The sequence below is a fragment of the Salarias fasciatus genome, chromosome 9 (assembly GCF_902148845.1).
Source record: "Salarias fasciatus chromosome 9, fSalaFa1.1, whole genome shotgun sequence".
Lineage (NCBI taxonomy): Eukaryota > Metazoa > Chordata > Actinopteri > Blenniiformes > Blenniidae > Salarias > Salarias fasciatus.
The window spans coordinates 14,128,021-14,152,275 of record NC_043753.1 but is presented as its reverse complement, the minus strand read 5'-3'; the positions used below and the strand labels follow the sequence as shown (position 1 = coordinate 14,152,275).

Below are 24,255 nucleotides of genomic sequence, written 5' to 3'. Positions count from 1 at the left end.
TTGATACAGAGAGCAAGAAGATAAAAAAAGTTGTACTTAATGCAGTATAAAACAGCAGCAGTTTGTGTTTCTTTTTTTGTAATTATTAAAAAAAAAAAGCAGTTTGTGTTTCAGTCATCTGAATATGCCTGAAAGAGATTAATGCTCTCTAACCAAAATAAGCAAAAGCTAAAGAATAAAAAATCTCTTTAAAGACTTGCAATGACTTTCCTTCTCCTCAAGGACAACAGGCACTGAATAACTCCTGTATTAAATCTTAATTTTTTTTAAGAACAGTAACTGTCAGTGCATAGAAATAAAGAGTCATCTAAATAATGGTAGTCAAAGTGAAACACACACAGATGTGTGTAAAGATCCAGAGATGCTCAAAACAGTGAAATAAAACCAAACTAAATCAAATTAAAAAAGCAGAAAACTTGAAGGTCAGAGTGACGAAGCAGTACCAATCATCAATATCATAAGTTAAAAATAAATTAAAAAAAAAGGAATCGACATGCTTTTTGTTTTGTTAAGGTGGATAATTTCATTTGTTAATCCTTGTAAAATCAGTTTGAATTTGAAAAGAATATTTGTTTCTCATTTCAATACAGAGATGCAAAGAAAATCTGATCAGTTACGAAGCCCTAACACAGAAAATCTAGGAATCTTTTGACTAAACACTAAGATCATGAACAGTGTGAAACTTTTGCTCTCACATTGGGCATGAAGGAGGTGGCCTCACGCGGTTAACTGTTAACTAGTTAGTAGTTACTCATTACTGTGCGTCAGCCTCCGCTGTGACCATTCATCCACTCAACGCAGCTTGAGAAAATGACAACCCCCGTCACCGTTGGGGACCGGCCAGGGTGTTCTGCTATTGCAACCGGCGGGCCAGGGGTTGCCATGACACCAGAGCATTAACAGAGGGAGGTCAAGTGTTGATTTATTGCCTTGGAACAACACTCAGTCTATTTGGGGGACTGTGCTCAAGGGCACCATTAAGGAGAGATATGAGGTGCTGGAAGAAACTTCCATAAATGTAAATGTCACAGGGAGTGCAGTTGTCAGCTAATAGCTCACACATCTTCATTTTCTTAGGGTAGGTATACTGAAGATAAATGCTCATTATCAGCAGTACCATGGTATATTCACATGGCTACAAACTTTTCTCATTAGTGTACAGCTATAAACTAGATAACCGAGTTTTATTGACGGAAACAAAAAAGGAGTTTAAAATGCAATGCAGTGCTGCTGTACCACATTGTAAACCTTGTGTTTTCTAAAGATCAGTGCATAAATACACAATGAAGAGTAGTTGGTTAAAATAAATAAGTTGTGACATTTCAAATATTTTTGTTATTTGAGTTAAATACTGGTTTAGTGCCGATACATGGTCTGGTGTTCTGCAGCGTTGTGAAAAATCTCAGTATATTATTTGTTTACTGCGGTGAACAATGGTGACTAATGGTAATTATTTTCCATCAGTATCCATTCTTTGTATATCAACAAAGGAAAAAAACAACTTTCTTCACATATAATACATTTTATCTTATTCTTGTTAAGTGTAACAAGAAGATTGACTGTAAGACATCACAAACAATATCACATGTAGATAAGACTCCATGAGTCTACATGGCTTTTGATTTTTTTTTTTCCCTGCCTGCGTGTTTGTAGTAGTGTGGTGTCATCCACGTCTAGCAGTGCTCAGTTTTTTTGTTGGATATATTAAGATAAAATATATACACATTAAAGGAGTTACTCAAGTTTATTGATTAATTGTTGTTTTATACAACTGAAATTATTTTTTAATTTATAGTACAAACAATGGCCATGTGGTTGTTCAATGCTAAAAAGCATTGAGTCATGTTGGTGATGTGAAAACACACTAAATGATGGTTATGGAAGTGGAAAAGCAGGCATGCAGTGGCATGACCTCCCCCTACAGACTTTGTTTTTCATTCCTGCTTTAACTTGTCAAAGTGTTTCCTGGATTTAAAAACAAATAATAATAATAATAATAATCCTGTTTTGACGCTGTCCAAGGTGCTGAAGCTGCCGATACACATTCAGCAAGTGCAACATTATACGGTTTCTCACTTTCATTCTCCTAAACTTCTCTGCTTTGTAACAAATTAGGGTTATTTGTTGCTGCTTCTTGCTGACAAATGGTCAATGAGCACCTTCTTTATCCCCTCTTTCACTGTTGGAATGACAGCAGCTATGAACTAACTCTAACTAGACTCATGTTTCAGCTGAGTGGAGGGACGGTGCTTTTAGTGAGGCAGAGTGGCTCATTTTGAACTCATCTGAAAACTCTTGGTTTTGCTCAAGGATCATTTTTTTTTTTAGTTGAAAGAATAATGGAGGCCTCACTCTTGAAGCCCAAACGACTGTCGGTGACAGGCATGCATCTTGGGCGGCTCACAAAGACAGGGAGCTGAATAATGTGGCAACATTTTCCAGAGGAATGAGGTCTGAGTGAAATAACTCTTCTGTCTGTCTCTCCGCAGACACTCTGCAAAAGTGGTGAAGGCAGCCTCTCAGGTCCTCAGCAGCATGTGGCAGTACAGAGACCTGCGCTCTCTCTACAAGAAGGTAGGTGTACTGATACCTTTGTACATTTCAAATCAGATGTGTGTGTGCATGCAAGTGTATTGAGCAAATAAGAAAATATTTTTGCGTGCACCATGCCATTTCCAGCTGTGTGCACAATACTTGAAGTTGTGAATGATCAGGTATGGTTGAGTTTCTGAAGACCTCTTAGTTTCGTTATGCACACTGTTTATGCAATATTTGTGTTGTCTGTATACATGTTGCATCTTAAATTGTTCCTAATTTTACTTGTTGTAATATAGTAACAATCCTACATCTTGCATTGATGATGACTTATATAACTGCAAGACATTGTCCCAGATTATGACACATCCACTTAAGCTTTCCCAGTTGTCGTCAGTCTCCCACCAGGAGGACTCCCAAGTATGAATATTGCATTTGATCTTTCTTGTCGCATTGATTGTACGAGCGCATCGCATTGGAATACGCCTGTGTTCTCCGATAGAGAGAGAATAGCAGCGGGCTTTAGCAGAACTGAGGCAGCTCTCAGGTGGCAGTTGCAGCGTTTTTTTCTTTTCTTTTTTTCTAAACAGAATCCTCTTAATTAAACAAGTCATTATGATAGTGTTCGTGCCACGCAGGCCTTAAAATATCTGCTGACGAACTATGTTAGGATGAGGGCGTTACACTTTAGCTGAAGCAGGTGGTGAGGATGATTCACTGTAGAAACAGTTTAATGAAGCAATTAAAAAACACATTCGATACACATACTCATCCCGCCTTCTTTTGGCAGATTTGGAGGATTTTTTGCTTTTTTTCCTGTGGATAACTAAATGAAATAGTGTAATATGAATTGCAAATTGATAATTATTGTTTATGATTGATTAAAAAGACTGTTGGTTTGTAGAATACCAAATGATGTTGAAGAAAAATAAGTGAACCCATTTGCAACTGTTTGGTTTTTCACATCTAAAGTTTAAACAGTAATGTTGTACTATTGATCATATCATCCACATAGTTTCATGAGTACAGTCGTTAAGCTTTTTCAAGTATTCCTTCCATTTTTTGTCTCGCAAGGCTTCTTTGTTTCTTTGTCCATTTTCCCACAGTGCTAAATGACTGGTGAAGCCTTTAAGTACTTTAAGTAAGTTTACTCTGTTACTTCTTAGAAAGTCACACTAATTAACAATCCCTCATCAAATGTGTTTGGACATTACCTTGTGCAGATACTTTCTCCATATAACAAACTTCAGAAGTGTTTTCTTTTTTTATTTCAAGTGGCTGTAAACTTATTTGATTGGATTTCATGTTTGATAACTCTTGACCTCAATTACCTGCTTTTTCAAGTGATTATCTGAAGATTTCTCTTTCTGTCTGCAGCGCTGTGCACGTATGGCTGTGTGTAGTATGGAAATGAATAACGGTAAATGTGCTTATGGTGTCAAGTGAAGCACACTGTGTTTAGTCTATGATAGTGATTTATATGATTATCAAGGGAGCGTTTAAGTGTTATCAACTCACAAGGATAACAATATTGGCTCAGATTAGTTTACTTTGGAATTGAATGTTGCCTTCCAGAAGAAGTTCAAGGTTGTGATAATCATTCACAGTATGCTGGTTGGTAATTAGTGACTTTTGTGCAAAGTGAGTATAGAGCTGTAAAGACTTGTGTCAATGTTTTCTTTTAGAATTTTTCTAATATGCTGTGTGTTTTTCCTATACCTGTTTTGTTGACTGGATTGTTGGTTTGTTGATCGGCTGGCTGGATATAGTTTTGGTTGGTCGCTTGGTTGGTTGATTGGTTGACCTCTTGACTGGATTGCTGGTCAGTTGGTTGGTTGGTTTGCCAGAAACATTGTTTTTTTTTCTTGTCTTTTAACACTGTGTTATGATGCTGACAGGCAGGAAATTGTTCACATATTAAAGGGACTGTGTCATGCTTTTTTAGCTAGTCCAAACCCTATTATTGGCATTAACATGGTAATAGTTTATTTTTGGCGCTAAGGAAAAGTCATTTTGTGTTAAATAAAAGATTTTTGGGGGCTAATTCTGAAACCCGGAAGAGAAAACGCTCTGTTCCACTGAAAATCCCGCCTCTCCCCCTGTGGACTTTGACTGACAGCGTACTTCAACCAATCGGAGCTTCAAAACAAATACATCATGCGTTAGCGTCTCTAAGGGTTAGCTTTAGCTCTTTAGCTTTAGCTTCTCTATACACAAACACACGCGAAAACGTCTTTTCCTGTTAGAAACTCACCAAGCGCAGACCCTTTAGACTCTTGGTCTTGCTTGATTGTTGCTTTCAGACGATGGTTAAAGTTTATCTCCGTAATCGGGGGGGAAGGGGGGGTGTCTCCTCAATGAAAAATGCGAATCAGCTGCATGCTGGTCAGAGGAGAGTGCGCGTGTTGTCTCCACGGGGGTGGGGTGGGAGAAGAGTGGTGGGGGAAGGAGTTCAACTTTTGTGACGTAGTTAGGTTTGAAGAGTTTCAAACGAGCTGTTTTCTACCCAAAGGGAGGGGCTGCTGTAGAGAGCAGCAGGCTGAAAGAGATTACTCAGACATGCGTGGAAGAAGGCAAATAACATTTTGGGGGTGGTTTTAAAGGGAAATCAACTTTGTGGCATGCTTAAAACCTTGAAAAAAGTGGGTTTTGCATAATATAGCTCCTTTAAGATATTATTATACAATATATAATATTTAATGTCTCAGAAAAAGCTTTTTTTTTTTCTTTTTTTTTTTTTTTAGTTTTCTAACCGAATGCTCAAAAGCCGTTTGAGCCCACTTTCTCTGACTTTGTCTTTCCCTTTGAAAACAACACATTCCTGCACATGCTTGGAACTTGATGAAAAGTAATAACAGATGTTCTCTTCCTTTGATTCGTAGCAAGTGTCGTTGAGTGAGTACCTGCGCCAAGGTTATACTTCATTTATTGCATTAAAACTTTCAGCCAGTCTCAGAGCACTTTCTTGAAATGTTGAACTCCCCAAAAGGAGGAATCCTTGGCTTTGAAACATGTCTTTATTTTTTTTTTCCCCCAACTTGCTGTTGAAAAAAAGATAAACTTAGGCTTTTATTGAAATGCATTATGGAGACATGAACAAGTATACATGTGTGGAGTAAATGTTACTGTCAGTATACCTCAAAAGGGAACCAGTTTTGTATTTAATTACATTAAAATACATACTGAAGTGTTCCTCTCTTTCATTCTGCTGGTAATGAAAATATTACTGTTTAGTAGCATTTGTATTTAAAATACTAGTTGAAGGGCACGTAGCTGATCATTGAAAATAGATTATTTGACCAGATTAAAATATAGCAGAAAACTTATAAATCACATCTAACTGCCAGATATCTGACTTTAGCTAAAGTAACTTGAGGGCAGCCTGCCTCGGGGCATCAATATGTCCTTGCATCATCCAGACGACTGTCGCTGCCCCCCGCCCACCATCTCCACCCCTCCACCGTCACCCCCTCCTGCCTGCGTACGACGCAGAGCAGAATCCCCACGCGGCCCACTGGAGCCTCATCTGCTTCACACTCCTCTAATCATTGCCACTGGAAAGCATTACAGTCGGCTGGATATCATAACACTCCAGTGAACAGACATGAAGGACCCCGGCTTCACGTGGTTGCTGTGCACGACAAAGGTTGCTTCGTTTTTTTTTTCGTTGTTGCTGTCGTTTTTAGATTTTTCCTTCATTTGTATTTTTCTCTGCTCTTGCTTTTGCCTCACTTGGCATTTGACTCTGAATTTAATAAAGACAGATATTGAAGGAAGAAGACTTTTTTTTTTTTTATCTAAAGATCTCTTTTTGCGGCTTTCATTCCATGCAGTCTGGTTTCTCTAGCACTTCTCTTGCACTTTTGAACTGAGGGAATGTCAAACTTATTTTAGTTCAGGGCCAACATACAGCACAAATTGAACTCAACTACCGGGTTCACATTAAGATGCTAATGATTTGTTTGTTGCTTCTCTGAACACTGGATTTATCGTTTTCATGTTTTCAAAAATTCACCCTCTTCACTGCTTTGATTTTAAAGTGTGATGGACACCATACCTTGCTGTGCGCTCTGCTAAATCCCCCAGCCAGTGACAAAGCAGCTGAGTTTTATAGTTGGGAATTATTGTGTCAGAGGATCCACACTTTATCAGCAGAGTCCAGAGCTGAGAATAAGTGACTTGCCTGCTCGTATCCCTGCATGACATATTAGGTCATGGGTGTTAGATGGAGCAAAAATCCGGTTAGCCTCCAGTCCAAACATGGATTAGCATACAATTTAGACGGAAGTGGGGAAGGGCTTCTCTGCAAAGTGTTTGTGAGCCGCAGCAAGGAGGGAAAATGGAGAAGAAAAGGAGCAAAATGAGGTGAATTCAGTAAAAATATTCCTGTTTAGGAATGAGCTTGCTTTAGTTTGTGTGTTTCTTAGATTTTGGGAAGAAGGTGGAAGATTAAGGTCAATAATGAGTCATTTTGAGCTTGTGTTGTTTGCTTTGAAGTCTCAAAGTAATGAGAATATTTTGAAACACTTTTGGAGAGGTTTGGGCGCGGGTGCACGTGTGTGTTTTTCTGTCTTTGAAAGTGTGTCTTTTTTTTTTTTTTGTCAAACTGCAGTAAGAGGAGTTAATCATTTCCTACAGCGGTGCCATGGGAGCAGTGGAAGCTGAGAGAGAGAGAGAGAGAGGGAGAGAGAGAGAGAGAGAGGAAAAAACAGAATAGCAACCAAATTTGAGTGGGCGGGGCAGAGTTGCCCAACACTTTCTGTGCTCGCTAAAACCAGACGCTGCAAGCCCATGAATAAACACTAACTGTATGAAAATAGCATCTCAGATAACTCCAGATATCTTTGATGCAGCAGTCATTAATAAACCAAAGCCAAAACTGTTTGTACCAAGACTAGCACTGACTTGGATAAATCATGTATAATAGTCTCCAGAGTGCAGTGAAACTCTACTTTTACCAGAGTTTATGTGGATTATTTGACAGGATGTGTCCTCATTCACTGTGTGTGTGTGTTTGTGTGAGAAAGTGGCGGTGCATGGCGTTTCATCTGCAGTCCCTTTGAGGGTAGCCACAGGTCATCTTTTAACTAGACAACAAATGTGCAGGACTGTGCAGCCGGGGGATTTCTGCACAAAACAAGGAACTGAAACATGGTCACTTTGTAAATAAGCCTCATTCTTAATAGGACCAGGAGGACTTGGCTCTGAGAGTGGCTCATACAAACAGATGCAGCTCCTCTCTCTGAATACATACACAAACTGAAGCCTAAATTTCACATTCGCGCAGTTACACTTTGTCATTTCCCTGCTCAGTGCATAACTTCTGTTAGGCTGCCGTGCCTCATTTCTTGATAAATGATCTGTCTTCGGCACTTAATCAGACACATTCTCTCTCTCTCTCTCTCTCTCTCTCTCTCTCTCTCTCTCTCTCTCTCTCTCTCTCTCTCTCTCTTCCTCTCTCTCTCTTGCACACACTCACCATCAACTCGCTCATATCACCAGTAAGATACACACACGTATGACAGATGGAGTTCAGGGTCAGAGAGACGCTGTGTTTGTCACACGTGTGACAGATTTACAATATGTTCCAGGACTGTGTAATTCACTATGTGGGTGTGTTTGTGCGATGTGATGGGAGTGAGAGATTTGTGCGGGATGTGTGTGTGTGTGTGTGTGTGTGTGTGTGTGTGCGTGTGTGTGTGTGTGTGTGTGTGTGTGTGTGTGTGTGTGTGTGTGTGTGTGTGTGTGTGTGTGCGTGTGTGTGTGAGGTCATTGATTGCACAGCCCAGTGTTTGGCAGGATCGTTGCACCCAGAATGCTCAGGATGTTCCTGCAAATGAAACAAATGTATCTGAAAGAAAGAGGAGATCAAGTCAACGCTATAAATGCCACAATTTGCTCGTGGTGAAGCCGTGGAAGTTTACTTGCAGTCACACAAGCTTTGCTCCAATGTGATTTGAGTGAATTACTTACAATTGTTTACAAATATTTAATAGTATTAGGAAAAGAAATATCCATCATGTCGACAGTTTTATTTTACCCTTGTTCCAAAACAATTAAAAAAAAAGTACTGAATTTTATTATGTTACCAATTTCTGCCATACTGATTTAAATTAAATGTTAAAAAAGGAAAACAGACTTCACCTAAATGATACATGTATTTCAGCAGTCTGGGAGCGTTTTGCAATTTGAACTTCAGTGTGTTGTTCAAGGACACTTTGACATATAGACATGGTGAGAGGGGGAATCAAACCCCTGACTTTGTGATTGGAAGATGATCCACCTCATAAACTTAGCCTCTCTGACATGTATGCAGTAGATGATAGTATTAAGTAAATAAAACTTTGCTCAACTGCATTTTATGCATCTTGGTTTAAGTATGTTTTCTGTTCTGTTCTAATTTGTTCTATGATTATTTTGCTCTGTTCTGGTCTTCTCTGTGTAGTTGTAATTTTCTTTTCCGTTTTTCTTTTCTGCCTGTGCGTCTTGTTCGGTTTTAGTTTTCTTCAGTGTTCCAATATGTTCTGTTCTGCTGTGTTTAGTTATTTTCTTATGGCTTTTATTTCTATTCTTCGGTTATTTTGTGGTCTGATTTGTTGGATTATGTTTCATTCTGCACTTCTCTGTTCAGTTTCTCTATTCTGTTCTTTCCAGTTTCATTTTCTTTGGTTCTGTTCTTCTATTTTTCAGTTCCATGTCTATGTTTATTTTTTATTTTTTGTTCAGTTCTCTTTTGTTCCTCTGATCAGTTTTTTATTTTTGTTTTTTTTTTTTTGGTTCTCTGTCTCCTAGTGCTTCTTCAGTGTAAACTCCAACTTTGCCACTAATAAAAGAAAGCACTTTTTTTGTCTTTCCCCACACACGCAGAAAATCTCTGGGTCAACTACTCCGCTCCGTGAACAAACCTCGTCTGCTCACAGTTTCTTTTAAGAAATCCTGAGTTGTTCACGATGTTCAACCTGATTCTTTTTTTTTTTTTTTTTTTTTTCCCTCCCCAGCCTGGTTCTGACTCTGGGGTGCCGGTCGGTACATGGGTTGTCATTTTCTCATTAAACCTGATCGCAGCTGAAGCTAAATTAATTCACACAGCCACATGTCGGGAGACAGTTTAGAAACCTTGATTAGATGTGTGATCATTCATTCAGATTGACCTAACACCTGCGTTACGTGCACACTTCTGACATTATACAAATCAGGCACGGCTGCATACTAAAAATAATAATTGTGTTTGGGTTTTTTTTTTCATTCTTCCGCTGTCAGAGGTCGTTTCATTGCGTCTCCACCTGCTCCGCTGTCTCGGTCTCCTTTCTGTTCGCTGAATAGACCTCAAGGGATGATCACGCCTAAACAGCATATCATTCAGGAAGACATTTATATATAAGAACAGCATCTGTTGAGAGTTAAAGCGGTGCGCTGGAATAACTTGTGAATTACTGCATATTGAGCGTACATTAGTACGGCGATTAAAACCAAAGACAAGTCATTATGAGGCTATGGGCCTGAAGTAAATCTAAATTAGTTTACCTGCTTAAATTCTTCATTTCCAGCTTCTCTCAAATGGTTTTTTGTGGCCAGAATCCAGAAATAGATAAATAAAAACACACAATCGCACACACACACATAATTTACCTTTAGTATTCAAAAAGACTACGTGTTAAATTCTATTTTCATCTTTGTGAATTAACTGAAGGAGTAACTCAGCAGCAGAAGCTGTTTTTTTTTTTTTTTTTTTTTTTCCTGAAACTGCTCTTAGAATATTCAACAGCGCCAGGGTTATATGAGACAATGTCTTTAGACTTTTTTCTTGGTAGCTTTTAGTACACAAGCTTAATTGATGATCACTCTATTATAATATTCATCATGCCTACACTTGCATTCACAGAGCAAGTAAAACAACTGTGATCAACTGACAGGAAACAGAAAAACTCTCGAAGTTTGTTTATTCAGACTTCTGTTCTGCTTTGGATTTGTTTTAATACAATCAATCAATCAATCTTTATGTCACACTCCTAGGTCCATAAAAAAGAACAACAGAAATGTGAGGTATTGCTGTATTCCTTCCTTATCTTTTTCACTCTGCAGAAAAGTCTGAATGGAAAAAAAAAAATCCAACACGTCTATAAAATTTGATTCTATCATCTCGACATCTGCTGATGTTTTGTTCTGAGGGAACAGAAATGTGGACGCTACATGAAACTACCTACATATTAACAACTAAACAGCTTATAAAACAGGTTCAGGCTCAGATATGCACACTGATAATCGTCAGCTCTTTAAATCTGAAATGTGGAGATTGGTTACTTCATTTAGCACATAAAGAAGATTCTCTATCTTGCCATGTTTGAAATTGTGATCAGTAATTTCCCCCGATATTCAGTATACCAACAAAAGCCAGTGAAAGAATAAAAGTAACAAAACAAGAACTTATTCTGTGAGACATCAGGCGCTGGAGATATAAACAATATTTGTTGATATTGATTCATTGCTGCTTTAGGTGTTTTCACTGCGAACAGTGAAGGGAAGACAGAAAATCCCCTGTCTTTAAATCATTTTTGGCAATAGCTTAGACACACTCTACTTTCTAAAACATCTTTCCAAGAATGAAACAACACTGCATTTTCCGTCGAGACAGCCGAAATGAAACCATCTTTCTTGGCTGTACGATAGAAAACTGGAAGAGACAGCGGAAAAGAGATGCACTTTCAGAAACTTTAGCAGACATCAAACCGACCTAATGCTTCAGAAGCTGCCTCCATTCTTTGCCTGCTTTCTTCCTCTGACGTTCACCTGTTCTAGACAGGCAGAGCCGGAGAGCGGGAGGAGATAGAGGTCTGCGGAGATAGCCTGCTGGAGGGTCGACGCGAACAATGGTATTTCAGGGGGGAAACAGAAGCCGGGCTCCACGCAGAGCATTTCAGCGTTTGCAGTAAATGCAACCGTGGTATAAAGGTCAATTTCGAAATCAGTGGAACCACAAGCAACAAAAATAAAGGATGTAAAGGTCAGAGGCGCATTATTCCTGCGAGGACAAATGGATCATGTGTGAGTGAAGCGCTCTTGACGGTAAATATCAAAATGTGAGTGTGAAAGGAATAGCAAGCGCGGATTGAAAGACTTAAAAAATGACAATGTTCAGTGGTCGATGAGGCCCGGAGGGGACCCGCGACTCATCATGTGTAACCTTTTCTAATTTTTGGCCATAATTGATGCCTAGCATGAGCGTGCACACGCACACACACACACACACACACACACACACACACACACAAACACTCTAACAGCATTTGTTGGGGCAGTAATCGTTTTCTACCTCGCAGTCCAGCGACCTTCAACTAATCATCCGCTGATGGTGAGAGCAACAGGCAGACTGGTTGCCTAGCAACCCAATCTCTTTCTCTCGCTCGCTCTCTCTCTCTCTCTCTCTCTCTCTCTCTCTCTCTCTCTCTCTCTCTCTTTCCTGTCCCAGTTATACAGTAGGAACTGAAATGGGCGTTTGGAGAGAAGTGAGAAAGTGAAGGTGGGTGGAAGGGAAATAAAATGCAGGTAAGATGAGGAGAGTAGGAAAGAATCACAAGAGCGAGGCAGTGACGTGGCAGATATCTGCCGGTGTCAGGACTGCCTGATAAGGCTCCACGGTGAACCCCGACAGGGAGCAAACACTGGACTTTGGTTAGGGTGCAGAATGACTGTTAGGCAAGCTGCAGACTTTGAACCACTGTGGGATCCCGCCTGATAAAACTTGGATGGCGCAATATTTACTTAAACTTAAACCTTGAAACTTAGCGTCCGGCTATACTCACCTTTCACACTGAGACTCCACAACAATGCCGCAGCATCACTGTAATGAATTTGGTTTACACAGAACCAAACCAAGGCCACTCTGTGTGTTTTCCTTCAGCGATCCTGCTTTACACAACAGACACATGTCAGAAAACTCTGTGTGTGTGTGTGTGTGTGTGTGTGTGTGTGTGTGTGTGTGTGTGTGTGTGTGTGTGTATGTGTGTGTGTGTGTGTGTGTGTGTGTGTGTGTGTGTGTGTGTGACAGTTTTAAAATGTGTGCCAGTTTTAGAATGTCTGACAGCCCTAAATATGGTTTCATCTTCATGACCTCACCTGTCATTTATGTCCGTTCCTCAAACTTCCGCCATTGTAAAGTTTAAGTGCGGCTCATTTTGCTCGGGGATGCCTTCGAGGAACCCTCAGGATTATTCCTGGGCCCCATTTGTCAGCTACTTGTACACCTTGCACATATCGCACTGCAGAATACATTAATCCCTCAGTTTTTAGCGACGGTGTTCATTTGTGCAGGATGGCAGTTTGACAGTGTCCAACAGCGGCGCAGTGAACAATAGGAAGGTTATATTCTCCATAATGAGGCTTTCTGGGTGGGGTAGCAGGGTGACTGGGAAGACTGAAGAAATGCTGGATAAGTATATGAAGTGAAAATGATGGGAGGAGGGATGCTGGGAGACTGGAAGTGAGCTGGCTTTGAACTACTGCATGACAGAGACTCCAGCTATCTATTAGTTCTCACCGCTGTGGCAGGAAACGAGAGTCAGGGGAGGACACGGGCTGCGCACACTCCAGCCTACTTGTCGCTCTCGCCGGCTGCGTTCCCACCTCTCCGCCCGTGTCTCTCCCTCTCGTTACCTCTCCCCTCCTCTCGCCGTCTTTACTCTCCCGTCATTACTCTCTCCAGCCATCTCCCACCTCCTCCTCCTCCTTGCTCTCATTACTTTCTGTCATCTTTTGTCTTTCCCGGCCGCTACTCGGTCTGCCCCGCCTCCCACTCCTCCTGCCTCAGCTCCTCCATCCCTCAGTCGTCTCATTTTCCTCCCCTCAGCGTCCTCTCCGTGCCACTCGTTGCACTGAAGTGATTCACCCCTCATGCACTCACACGCAACGCTTTATCCAACTTGCTTCACGCAGCTCAGCTGGGGCAGCAAGACAGTAGGGCAATGATGGAACATGTCTCCATTATCTTCTATCATCAGCTCATGCTCTGCTTTCAGAGGTACCCAATTAGCTTAATGCTAAATTGAATTTGGTTCCAGCTTTGTGATTGCTGTTGACTCTCGTCATCCATTTTTATGAAAAGGGCTTTGCTCCAATCACTGGTAAACTAATGCAGACACAAAGTCATTGGCTTGGCAGTAATTTGCTTATGGTGCTGTTAGTTGTTTTATTATTTTTTTCCTACAAGGACATTGGAATATTGACTAAGCTCAGAATTGATGAATGGCTGTTAATTTGTCATGTGTGGAAGATTGTATGTGTGAGTTAGAGTCCCTTAGTGTCCAGACTCGCAACTTTTAATCACCCGACACAAGATAACACGTCATTTATTTAAAGAGTATTGCAGAAGTTTTAGGTGACAGTATTTGTAGTAAATCAATATCACACAGCTGTCTTTTGTGGTTGGCATAAAGAGTAAGGACACATTTTTTACTCAATGATTTATAGTTCAAGGATACTTTCCTGAACTGTAGGAGGTGGTTTAAGCTTTTTATTTGAGCAAATTTATGTTGGGTTTTTTTTTCTGCACCGATTCTTCGCAAAACTGCTCTATCCTTAAAAATTGTTGTCACATGGGCACATGAAGGATTTCATCTCCGGATCACTTCGCTGTATATATAATTCTGTGATTCACCGTTGCTGTGTCAGTGTTGCTGCTGAATTGCCACTTTCTGCAGCCTGCAGTGCTGCTGTATTGCTCAGTCCATGAGACTCAAATCGCTTTCTGTGATTCTTCATCCGCTGGAAGTCCAAATCTGCTCAGCTGACTGTTTCAAAGTGGCAGATTGATGGATACCTGGGTGGATTTAAAAGCGCACGTTACTGAGATGTCAAAAAATACGTGTTTTAGGTTGTGACGACCTCAATTTTGTCTGGTTATGCCTGCGTGTGAGCTTGACTGTAACCTGTTTCTTAGGCAGTTGACTGTCATCCGTGAGATGTGAAGCAGCGAGGCACAATGCTCCACAGGATATAAAAGCCCGGCTCCCTATGAGGCTTTCTGGCTTTTTCTGTCCTCAGCCCTGCCAGCACCTGGCCCTGATCTCTCTCGGCTTAGTTTTTGCACTCCAACACACCATCGACAGTTATTCATCATCTCAGTATTGAGGAACCTGTCTAATTCATCACTTATTAGTTTCATTTGATTTTAAATTGCTGATATATAGTGGACTGACTGTATTTTATTCATAGCTCTGAACGAAACGTTTTGAATACAGTCATCTTGTGTTTATGCTGTAGAGGCCATGGGTGTCAAACATACAGAAAGCAGGCAATAACTCGTCTGCTTGAGGGTGAAATCCTGCCCTTCGGACGACCTTGCAAAGCAATAAGATTACAAAGAAAACATCAACATTGATTTTCCAATAAAAGTACCTGCTTTTACCAATTTCTTCATCATGGATTGTAATGTTTCACTGTGACCCCAGCACAGAGATCAGCGATAGGCTAACGTCTGTAAATGACTTGTTTTAGTGAATGATGGAGTGAATGGTTTGAGCGAATTTCAAGTAACTGTAGCTTGTCAAACACGTCTGCGCACGAGCCTGAACTATGCACTTGTATGTCAACTGGATTATTTTGATTCATGTGTTAAACTCAGCAGAAAGTGATGACCATGATCCGTCTTTGTCCGTGTGTCTCTTTCACAGGATGGTTATTCCCAGTATCACTTTGTGGGCTCGGCTTCAACAATAGAACGAGACAGACAGAGGCCTTACTCCTCCTCACGAACTCCCTCTGTCTCTCCTGTCAGGACTTCACCAAATAACCGCTCCGGTGAGGAACATTCCACTCTTACATTACAAAATTTATGCATGCCTTCATCCGAATGAGGTTTTTTCTTCACACACACACATATATACTCAAGGTCTCTCGTAACACCAAGTTGCAGTTTAAGACTTTCCAACTGAGGATAATTTTGCCATGTCAGCATCCTTTTTTATTATGTTTATGCGAGTTTAGTGCTTCGAGTTTTTATTAGACCGAAATTGTCTTGTGTGATCTCTTGTGTAGCCTTTATATGCAGACATCTGGCTCTATCTTGAGGTATGCAGATGTTCAGGCGAAAAGGAGCCAGAGACATCGAGAACTGTCATCATTCTTCACGCCACGAAAATTAAGGAAATAAAACCAGAACTGACAAAGAGTCTCCTTGCTCAAATAAAAATGTTGCCGCCGGCAGTTCCTGAGGTTGTTGACTCACATCCTTCCATGGAAGGATGGATGGATGACTACAAAAACAATAATAACGCTAGTTTGCACAAAAAGATGTTTATTTTTTTTTTCTTTTGGTGAGATGTTCTTTCTTAACTTTAGTTTAGATGCTAATGAGTAAACCTAACTACGATAATAATGTTTGTGAAACAGGTATTTCTATTCATTTAACTCTTCTCTGGTCATACATTCTTGGTCTCATCTCTTCCCATTTCTACTTGGAAAATTAATGTATTCTAAAATAAGGTTAAACCACCTGAAAATTAACATGTATGTCACATATGTGTATGACCGGAAGCTACACGAGCCATATATTCTTTAATTTAAACGTTGGCCAGTAGCATCAACAGTTACCAGTCGATCAGTCTTTACACTGGGGCTAAATAGCTTTTAGCATCAGTTCTTTACCGCCCACAGGCTTTCATGCTGTGAAGGATGATTATCGTTAGCCTTTAGCCCAAGCCCATTGGCCTTCATGCTTTGCAAAGGGCGTATTAGCATTAGCTGTTAGCATCAGTAGTCGAAGGGCCTTTAGCTGTTCTTTCTCCACACCGGGCTTAGCAAGCTGATGAGGCAGAAAAGTACTTTTCCTTCCTCCCGGCTTAGAGAAGTCTTCAAGGACCCAGCGAGGGGGGGAGGGAGAGAGAGAGAAAGTGTGTATTTGTGTGTGTGAGGAGACAGAGAAAGAGGGAAGGATGAGATAAACAGGGAGAGGGAGATAAAGAGAAAAAGCAAAGAAGCAAGAAGAATTAGGGATTGAGGGATGGTTACTGCGTGGAGGAGTCAGTGAAGGCTGCGGATTTGACTTTGGCCAACGACATTGAAAATGAGGAGTTTTGGGATCACGTGTAGAGAAATTTGTGTTTAGTACAGTGAAGGGTGGAGGTGAAACGAAAGAAATGGCTGAAAATGACTCCCGTCTTCTCTTCTGCCCCGCCCCTCCCTAAACTCTCCCTTTTGCCTTTTGTGTTCGGTAATCCCACTTTCTTCTCACCTCTTTGTGATCTCTCACTCTTTACAGACCACCTCAGTGCGCGCACGCACGCACACACACGTGCATCTGTATCTTCTCCCTGCATGTGCTCCACATTGCAGTCTAGCTCCTCAGAGGTGGATCAAAGCAGAAGGAGTAATGACGGAGGAGGTGGAGGAGGGGGAGGCGGGGAGTTGGTGTGAGGAGAGGATGGTAAAACTGTGAAAGGAGGAGAGGTTAGAGGCTGTTAGAGGGAATACTGGGGAGAGAGAAAGAGAGAGAGAGAGAGAGACCTTTACATCCATCATGGCCTCCACGGGGCCCTGCTGCGCGCTGATAGAAAGTGTCTCCAGGGCTGCCATATCAAGCAGTTACAAGTCAGGTCCCCTCGGTCACCATAACCCGTAGTGATGGCACTGTCTCTTGAGGTGCCTGTGACAGGTTTGAGCTTTTACTTTAATAGGATCTGCAGAGGTGTCAAATGATAAAATTACGTATAAAATGTGTAAAAAAAAAAAAAAAAAAGGCAGTGAAACAACCGCTAATGGTGTATATGTGTCTTTGTCATGATCTTTTGTGTTAAAAAGAAGAGATGCCTGGGAAACAGATAAGAAGGTACAACAATAGGTTGAATTAAAGAAGTGGAAAAGTGGCCTTTAGAGGTATAAGTTGATATTCCAGGGCTCCCTAAAACATTTTAAAAGCTTTTATTTTATTTAGGCAGTCATGTTTCTAAGCGAGTTTTGGCCCTGTTTTCAGCCTAGAAAAAGAATGGCCAAAGAGGGAAACAATTATCCTTTTGTACTCATTTTATGAGACAATTGCTTTCTTGTCCATAAACCGAGAAAATGTTTCTGCTTGCAGAATTTAGAGTGGCACACTGTGCCAACGGTGTGTAAGCACACTTACGCATATGGAGTATTGATGCAGCAAATCCAGCCTTCCATTTATCCACCACAATTCCCAGGGTTGGTTTAGAGGAGCCTCTTTTCTCAAAGGTCCCCCACTCCTGAGGGTCCAGATAGTGTATACTCACCGCATGTGCAGTTTGTGCGGCGCGGCTCTATAATGGTTTGGACAATCTTCAGCTGAGCAGACTAAAATAGCCGATGCACAGGTAGGCAGGAATCTGGCAATTCACCGTCTCAAGATAAGGGGGACTGAGTTAGCACTTATAGTACTGTACTGTACTGGGGGATTACGACGTAACACTGTGAGCATGTGTCTAAAAAGAGTGGAGGAAAAAAATTGGAAAATATACACTGTACTGTTTGTAGAGTATGGTTCTGTGTGGATGCAGACCAGCAAACAGAAACACTGAGGTCTGAAAACACGAAACAGTATTTAGATAGGACTTTGGTTATCGAGAAATACTGTACGGAAAATTCAATATCCCAGTTGTTAAGGCACACGCAGTATACTTCGCACGGCTACTGGGCTACTCGGAACACTATTTGTTGTCACAGTCAACAATAAACCTGCAGCTACAGTCTTTCCTACAGTCCTGGAACATTTTAGCAATGCTGAGATTGAGGGCGCATGAAAACTATTTACCGAGCAAGCATTTTCCACAGTTGCTGTGTTTTGTATGAAAAAAAAAAAGAAGCTTTAGCTGTATTCTGTGGAGTGTTGTGGTTGTGATGTATCTTTCTGGGCCAACCCCAAAGGTGGCATTACATTGGTTCTCTCAACAAGAAGCCAGTGGAGACATTTGAGTTGATGTGAGGACTGCTGCAGAAAATAAGCGGCGCAATGAATAAAAGTTTGACTTTGAATAGACTGAAAGTTTGAACATTATGATGCTCCTCTGGTTATCCTGCACAATTTAACTGTGTTCAGCTATGATTTAACATTTACCTTTGCTAGGATGAATAGAAATTAATGATTATTTTCTGATTTTAGCATATAGAATTTAGAGTTTAAGATTTGAGAGTATAGAAATAAGTAATATTCCATTATGATATTTATCTCACGTTGTTTGAGAAGCAAAAACATTCTCCTGTTTTTACAACATTTTTGGGGAAAAAAAAGAGACTACACAAGAACTTATGTGATTACATGCACAATTTTTCACATAGCCTGGAAACACAAGAACCACAGGTTGCCATTGGCCTGCCTCCATGTATATTTTCGTTGCATTTTGCTGACTAAGACCTTCAATATTCCCAGGTTCCTACGGTTTTATGGTGACTCATGATCTTGTCCAAGTCGTTGCAGCTTCGTGGGCGTGATGATGTATGTCCAGCTGCACGTGCACCACCAGCAGCATTGTGCTGAATGGCTGTTTTTTTTTTTTTTTTAATGTGCAGCTTGTCAGTTTCACACCTTCGCATTTTTACAGGATCTTTAAGCACACGGAGAAGAAACAATGAGCAAGACGCAAGGAATAAGAAAATATATTCCATTTGTGAAATGCAAAATTTAATATTGAAATGAATGTGATCAAACCTGGGGTCTGCATTAATGCATGGATGTGTGTATGTGTGTATGTGTGTGTGTGTGTGTGTGTGTGTGTGTGTGTGTCCCCAGAAGTCCTCTTAACACACTGGAGGTGACCCTTTCTGCTGACAAGCTAAATGATGAATAATGACTGTGCACCTTGAAAGACCAAGACACACAAAAATAAGCACACGGAGTGTGAAGGCTCATGCTGTTCTGGGTTTATTGCTCATTATTTTGCCTGTGTGTGTGTGCGTGCGTGCGTGCGTGCATGTGCAGCGAGCGCTCCAGCCTCCCCCAGAGAGATGATGAGTCTGAAGGAACGCAAGATGGACTACGATTCCACGGCAACCAACGCCGGTTTCCATAGCAACAAAGGAGAGCACACATCCCGGAAAGACGGCATGGCAGGTGCGTGCATGGGCGCATGTGTGTGATGGAGAGACAGAGTAGAATTAAATGATTCTATTTTATCTCCCTCTTTATCTGTCTTCCTCTTCTGTTTATATTATGCACTTCCCCTCTGACTTATCAGTCTTTTTCTTTATTCTCTATTTTTCTTCTTTTACTCTCTCGCTTGGATTTTTTTATTTGCTTTTTTTGAGTGTCTGTGCTTGAAGAAAAATAAGACCCAGCATAATTTTTTGATTGCTGGTCTTTGTTGGTCTGGTTTAGTTATTGAACAGCCAGCGTATTGTGCTTGTCTTCAGCACATCTGTATTTCTTTTCTTCCTCTTTGTCTCCATTGTACCAAGTGTGTATTGGTCTGCTCTATTGTTTTAGTTTCTCTTTATTTCTTCTTTTACCTCTCCTTCAACGTTATCTTGGAGGCATCATAAATGAACTAATTGACTTTAGAACACAATCCCTGAAGATAATGACTTAATTTATTATAAACATTTTCCTTGTCTCTCGTTTTATCCATCAAGTTCAAGTATCCTGCGGGACATCCACGTTGTTCCGAAACTCCTATTTGACTGCCAGCGACGACATTAAGCAAAACCAGGTGAGTTAATAGCGCGTTTCTATATCTACACCCAGCCACACACCAACCGCAGTGTGTCTGCAGTGCATGTGTGCAGTCAGGGCTCTCATAAATTGGCATATGCTGTCATGACAAGGTGGTTATTAGGAGAGATAGCAGCAGGATGGAGGAGGCACACACAGGCACACAAAAGGTGTCGTACTGTGATAAGAGATGCTCTGCGGAGTGTGTGCAACAGAGGTGCACCATCAGCTCAGGCACCGTCGAACCGCCGCAACCCAAAACCGTACTCAACCAGCAATTAAAGTCACTGCCTGGGCTCATCGGGCTGCTTTGCTTCTTTTATCTAATTTGGCTGGTGATGCACGGAGGATAACCGAGAGCAACACAGCCTTTGTTGGAAAGATCAGAAATAAAAATTTGGTTGCACAAATGCGAACTCTGAGAAACGCTGCAGGAGAATCTTTTGAATTAAACTTGTCAGCGAAGTTTTGCCCACATATGACAACATTTTTTACCAATCAACTGCACACAGGTGCACAGCCAGCCAGTTTAAGGTATACTGTTACAGATAAATTGCCCCTTCAATGCCGGCATGCAGTAGAGAATTCACAGCATGATCCCCCTCCCAACCGATTCCTATCGAGGCTCTCTTTCTTACCTGCTCTGCCTGCCTTTCAAACCCTTTTCTCCTGTGTGTTTGCTCACTGCCACTTTTCCCCTGCCTCTCCTCTTTTGTCCTCTCTTCTTCACTTGTTTCTCCTCCCACCTGCCACATTTTTCTGACTTGCTCACTCCTTTTCTTGCTTGCTGCACCTCTTCCCCCCCACCAGATTCCGCCCCAGCCCTGCGTCTTGCCCCCCCAGCCTCAGCAGGACAGCCCGTCAGCCGCCGTGCTAAAAGACTACGACCCCTATCCTCCTCCTCCCTCCTTCCCTCAGCCTCAGCCGCCACAGCCTCCACCTCACAGCCAGAGCCGGAGCTTCGACGAGAGCTACTACGAGGACCAGGGGCCGCCGCCCCCACCGCCGTCCCAGCCACAGCCCCAAATCCAAGCACAGGCCCAGCCTCAGGCCCCACCCCAGCCGCCTCCGGGCTCCGCCGGACCGCCCCGGGACCCGCGGGAGGATCTGCGCATGCACCTGGGCCTCAAGTCCACCGGCAACTACGTAGACTTCTACTCGGCCTCTCGGCCGTACAGCGAACTGAACTACGAGACCAGCCACTACCCGGCCTCACCTGACTCCTGGGTCTAGTCGGACCGTTCCAATTAGGTGGGCGGGGAGGGGAGGGGGCAAAACAGAGTCTGTGTGTGCTTGTGTGAAAGGGATTATTTTTGAAAAAGACCAACAACAAAATTAACACAAGGTGACTAAAAGTGGTTTTTTTGAAAAGGGATCTTGTAGCCAGTGACAGTGACGTTTGTGTTCTCTAAAACAGGCAGGAGGATTGGAGGTAGATGGGGTTAAAAGTAAAAATCAGGTCATGTGACAAAGAGAGACTGTGCATGTGCATGCAAACATTTTCCCCATTTTTTTTTTTTTTTTTTTTCCAGACCTCTACGTTTCTTTAAAATTTTCTCCATTTCACCGGTAGCCAGAGCGAGTAGGAAGAGAAGAAGGTTGTTTGACAGGAGTGGTAAAGGAGATTTAAAAAAAAAAAAAAAAAAAGAGCGAAAATGATGGCAGTGAGCATGCAGATGCCAAGAGAGGAGGAGATGGATCGGACGGAGGAATAATGGAGCACATGAGGGAGAGCTCTGGATGAGGAAGTGGAAGTGCTTGACCTTCTGTTGAAGAGAGGGAAAGATGACAGACAAGATGGCACGGGGGTTCTCGAGGAGGTCAGGCAGAATAAAAGCACAGAAAGATGAAAGCACATCAGGCACAAGGTAAGAAGTGGATGTTTACCATTTCACCCAAGTGACAAACGTAGCACTGCTTTTATCCCCCGTTTTTCGTTGCGACGGCCTTGCTGCGTCCAGAGGCTTCCGAATTTGTTTTGAAGGAATGTCATCTTTAAGAGACTTATTTTGTGTCATGCTTATTTTACATCTTTTTTTTTATTTGTACTTTTCTAACTTTTCACTTAAAATAAAGCCTTTTTTTTATTTTCAGTGTACAGGTAATATAGTGTGTATATTACACGTTTATGATGGGCCACTAATGAAAACCTGATTTTTGTTTTCTTTTTTCATGACTGACTACTAACTGAAACAACTAAAGCAACAACAGAAACAAGAGAAACACGAACACAAGAATCAGAAAAGACAGACGTCGTCACGATGGATGTCAGCGGACAATTTTGCTTTTGCCCCTTTCCCAGCCAGAGAGGATGCCCGCTGCAGTATTTGTGTTTCGTAACCTCTGTCTCTCTCTCTCTCTCTCTCTTCTGTCTCTCTCTCTCCATCAAGTGAATTTCATTGTGGACATGATCAAATGTCACGAACAGTTCAAGGCTGCCAGAGCATCAGATTGGCAGAGCCGCACCGCTCCTGAGTACTCTGTCAACAAAAGTGCTTTTTCACTGCCTAAAGAATATTTGTGTATGTTTTAAAGCACACTCTCTGTCTACGGAAGGGGTCGTCTTCTCACTTTGGGGATCTGACATGTCCGACAGTGTCAACTTTCAGTGTTTTTTTTTTTTTTTTTTTTTTCCTCATCATCACTTGTGCATCGAAACTGGTTCATTCCTCGAACGCCACAGTGAACATCGTACATCTCAGTGTACAGTTGGGATAAAGAAGAAAAAAAAAAAAAAAAAAAAAAAAAAAGCGAGTGACATGACATTGTGCCAAACCTTGACACATCGCGAACCAGTCCCCCCGGGACTTTAAAGGGAAATTCTGTTCAAGTTTACAGACAACGACTGGATGACTCCCTTTGCTGTTTGTAGCTTTGATTTTGTTGTGTTTTTATCAGGGGAAGCCGTACCTATTGCTGGGGATCATGGGTAACATCTCCCTCTCATAGATGTACAGACCTGCCTCTCTGTATTGGCTGAGCGTGGGCGTGGGTGTGTGGGTATGTGTGCGTTTGCGTGTATGTGTGTGGGCGTGTGTGTGTGTGTGTGTGTGTGCGTGCGCATTTGTGAACATGTGCATGCATGTGACAGAATGTGGGACCTGTGTGTGTGTGTGTGTGTGTGTGTGTGTGTGTGTGTACACGTAAACTTGAATGAGCGTATCTATGCATGCATGTGTGTAGTAGTGTGCGTATGCCTCTGTTGCGTGTGTATGTGTGTGTGTGTGTGTGTGTGTGTGTGTGTGAGCGTTCCTGTATAAATCAATGTCCAAACAAGGCATTCCTACCAACAGTTTGTCCAGTTTTACAACATGAAAAATTCAAGATAAAAATCAATAGAATGAATTGTTGATATAGAATGACAAATCTATAAATATATGAATATAAATATAAATAAATATATATATAATATATATATATATATATAATTTTTATGTGCTGATGTCAGTGTCACTAAATGCAACACATGTTCGCTGAGAAAAAAAATGGTTATGTGGTGTACAACAGGACTCTTGTTCACTTGACCTAAACATTAAAAACTGCTGATCAGGATCCCCGCCCCAAATGAGACAAAAGAGAAAATCCCACCTGAAGATGCTCAGGCTCTGGTGTGAGTTGTGTGTTATTGTGTGTCCATGCTTCTTAGATGAACCTGCTGAGAGAGGACCGTACTTGAACACGAGGAAAAATAAAAAGACTCTTTGCAATCAAACACAATGGTCTTCGCTATGCCTCATCTTTCCAGCAGTTTCTTTTCTCTCTCTGTTAGATATATTTCCCCTCACATATTTTTTTTTTTCCCACAAGCCAGGATTGATTGTTCAGTGTGCGGCGTGGGTTAATCTGACACACTTTGATGTGTTTTAGATTAATTCACGTGTTTGTGCTCTTTCTTTCAATCTGCCTTTTGTTCAAAAGGGTTTCAGTCGCCTTTGAAGATCTAACAGAAGTAATAGAATAATGTAGGAACATTTGACTTCCCACAGCCCTCCTCTGCTCTCTCAGCCACACTTTAAAAGTGCTTTTGGATTAAAAACAAACTGAAATAGCATTTCAAGTGGTGAAGTTCT

General features: G+C 41.5%; 1 protein-coding gene across 2 annotated transcripts in view; it reads left to right on the top strand.

The window, feature by feature from the left end:
- Positions 1–22,393, top strand: part of ctnnd2a (catenin (cadherin-associated protein), delta 2a) — a 245,157-nt gene extending 222,764 nt beyond the window's left edge. Inside the window, exons 21-25 of one of the 2 annotated variants that reach the window (XM_030099690.1) lie at positions 2,490–2,574; positions 15,201–15,327; positions 19,457–19,588; positions 20,107–20,183; positions 21,104–22,393. In XM_030099690.1, the coding sequence (XP_029955550.1) occupies positions 2,490–2,574; positions 15,201–15,327; positions 19,457–19,588; positions 20,107–20,183; positions 21,104–21,418 (736 nt within the window). In that variant the 3' untranslated portion in view covers positions 21,419–22,393. Of the gene's footprint in view, positions 1–2,489; positions 2,575–15,200; positions 15,328–19,456; positions 19,589–20,106; positions 20,184–20,995 lie in introns of both variants that reach the window. The other variant, XM_030099689.1, reaches the window with a different exon arrangement.
- The last annotated feature ends 1,862 nt before the right edge of the window (positions 22,394–24,255 follow it).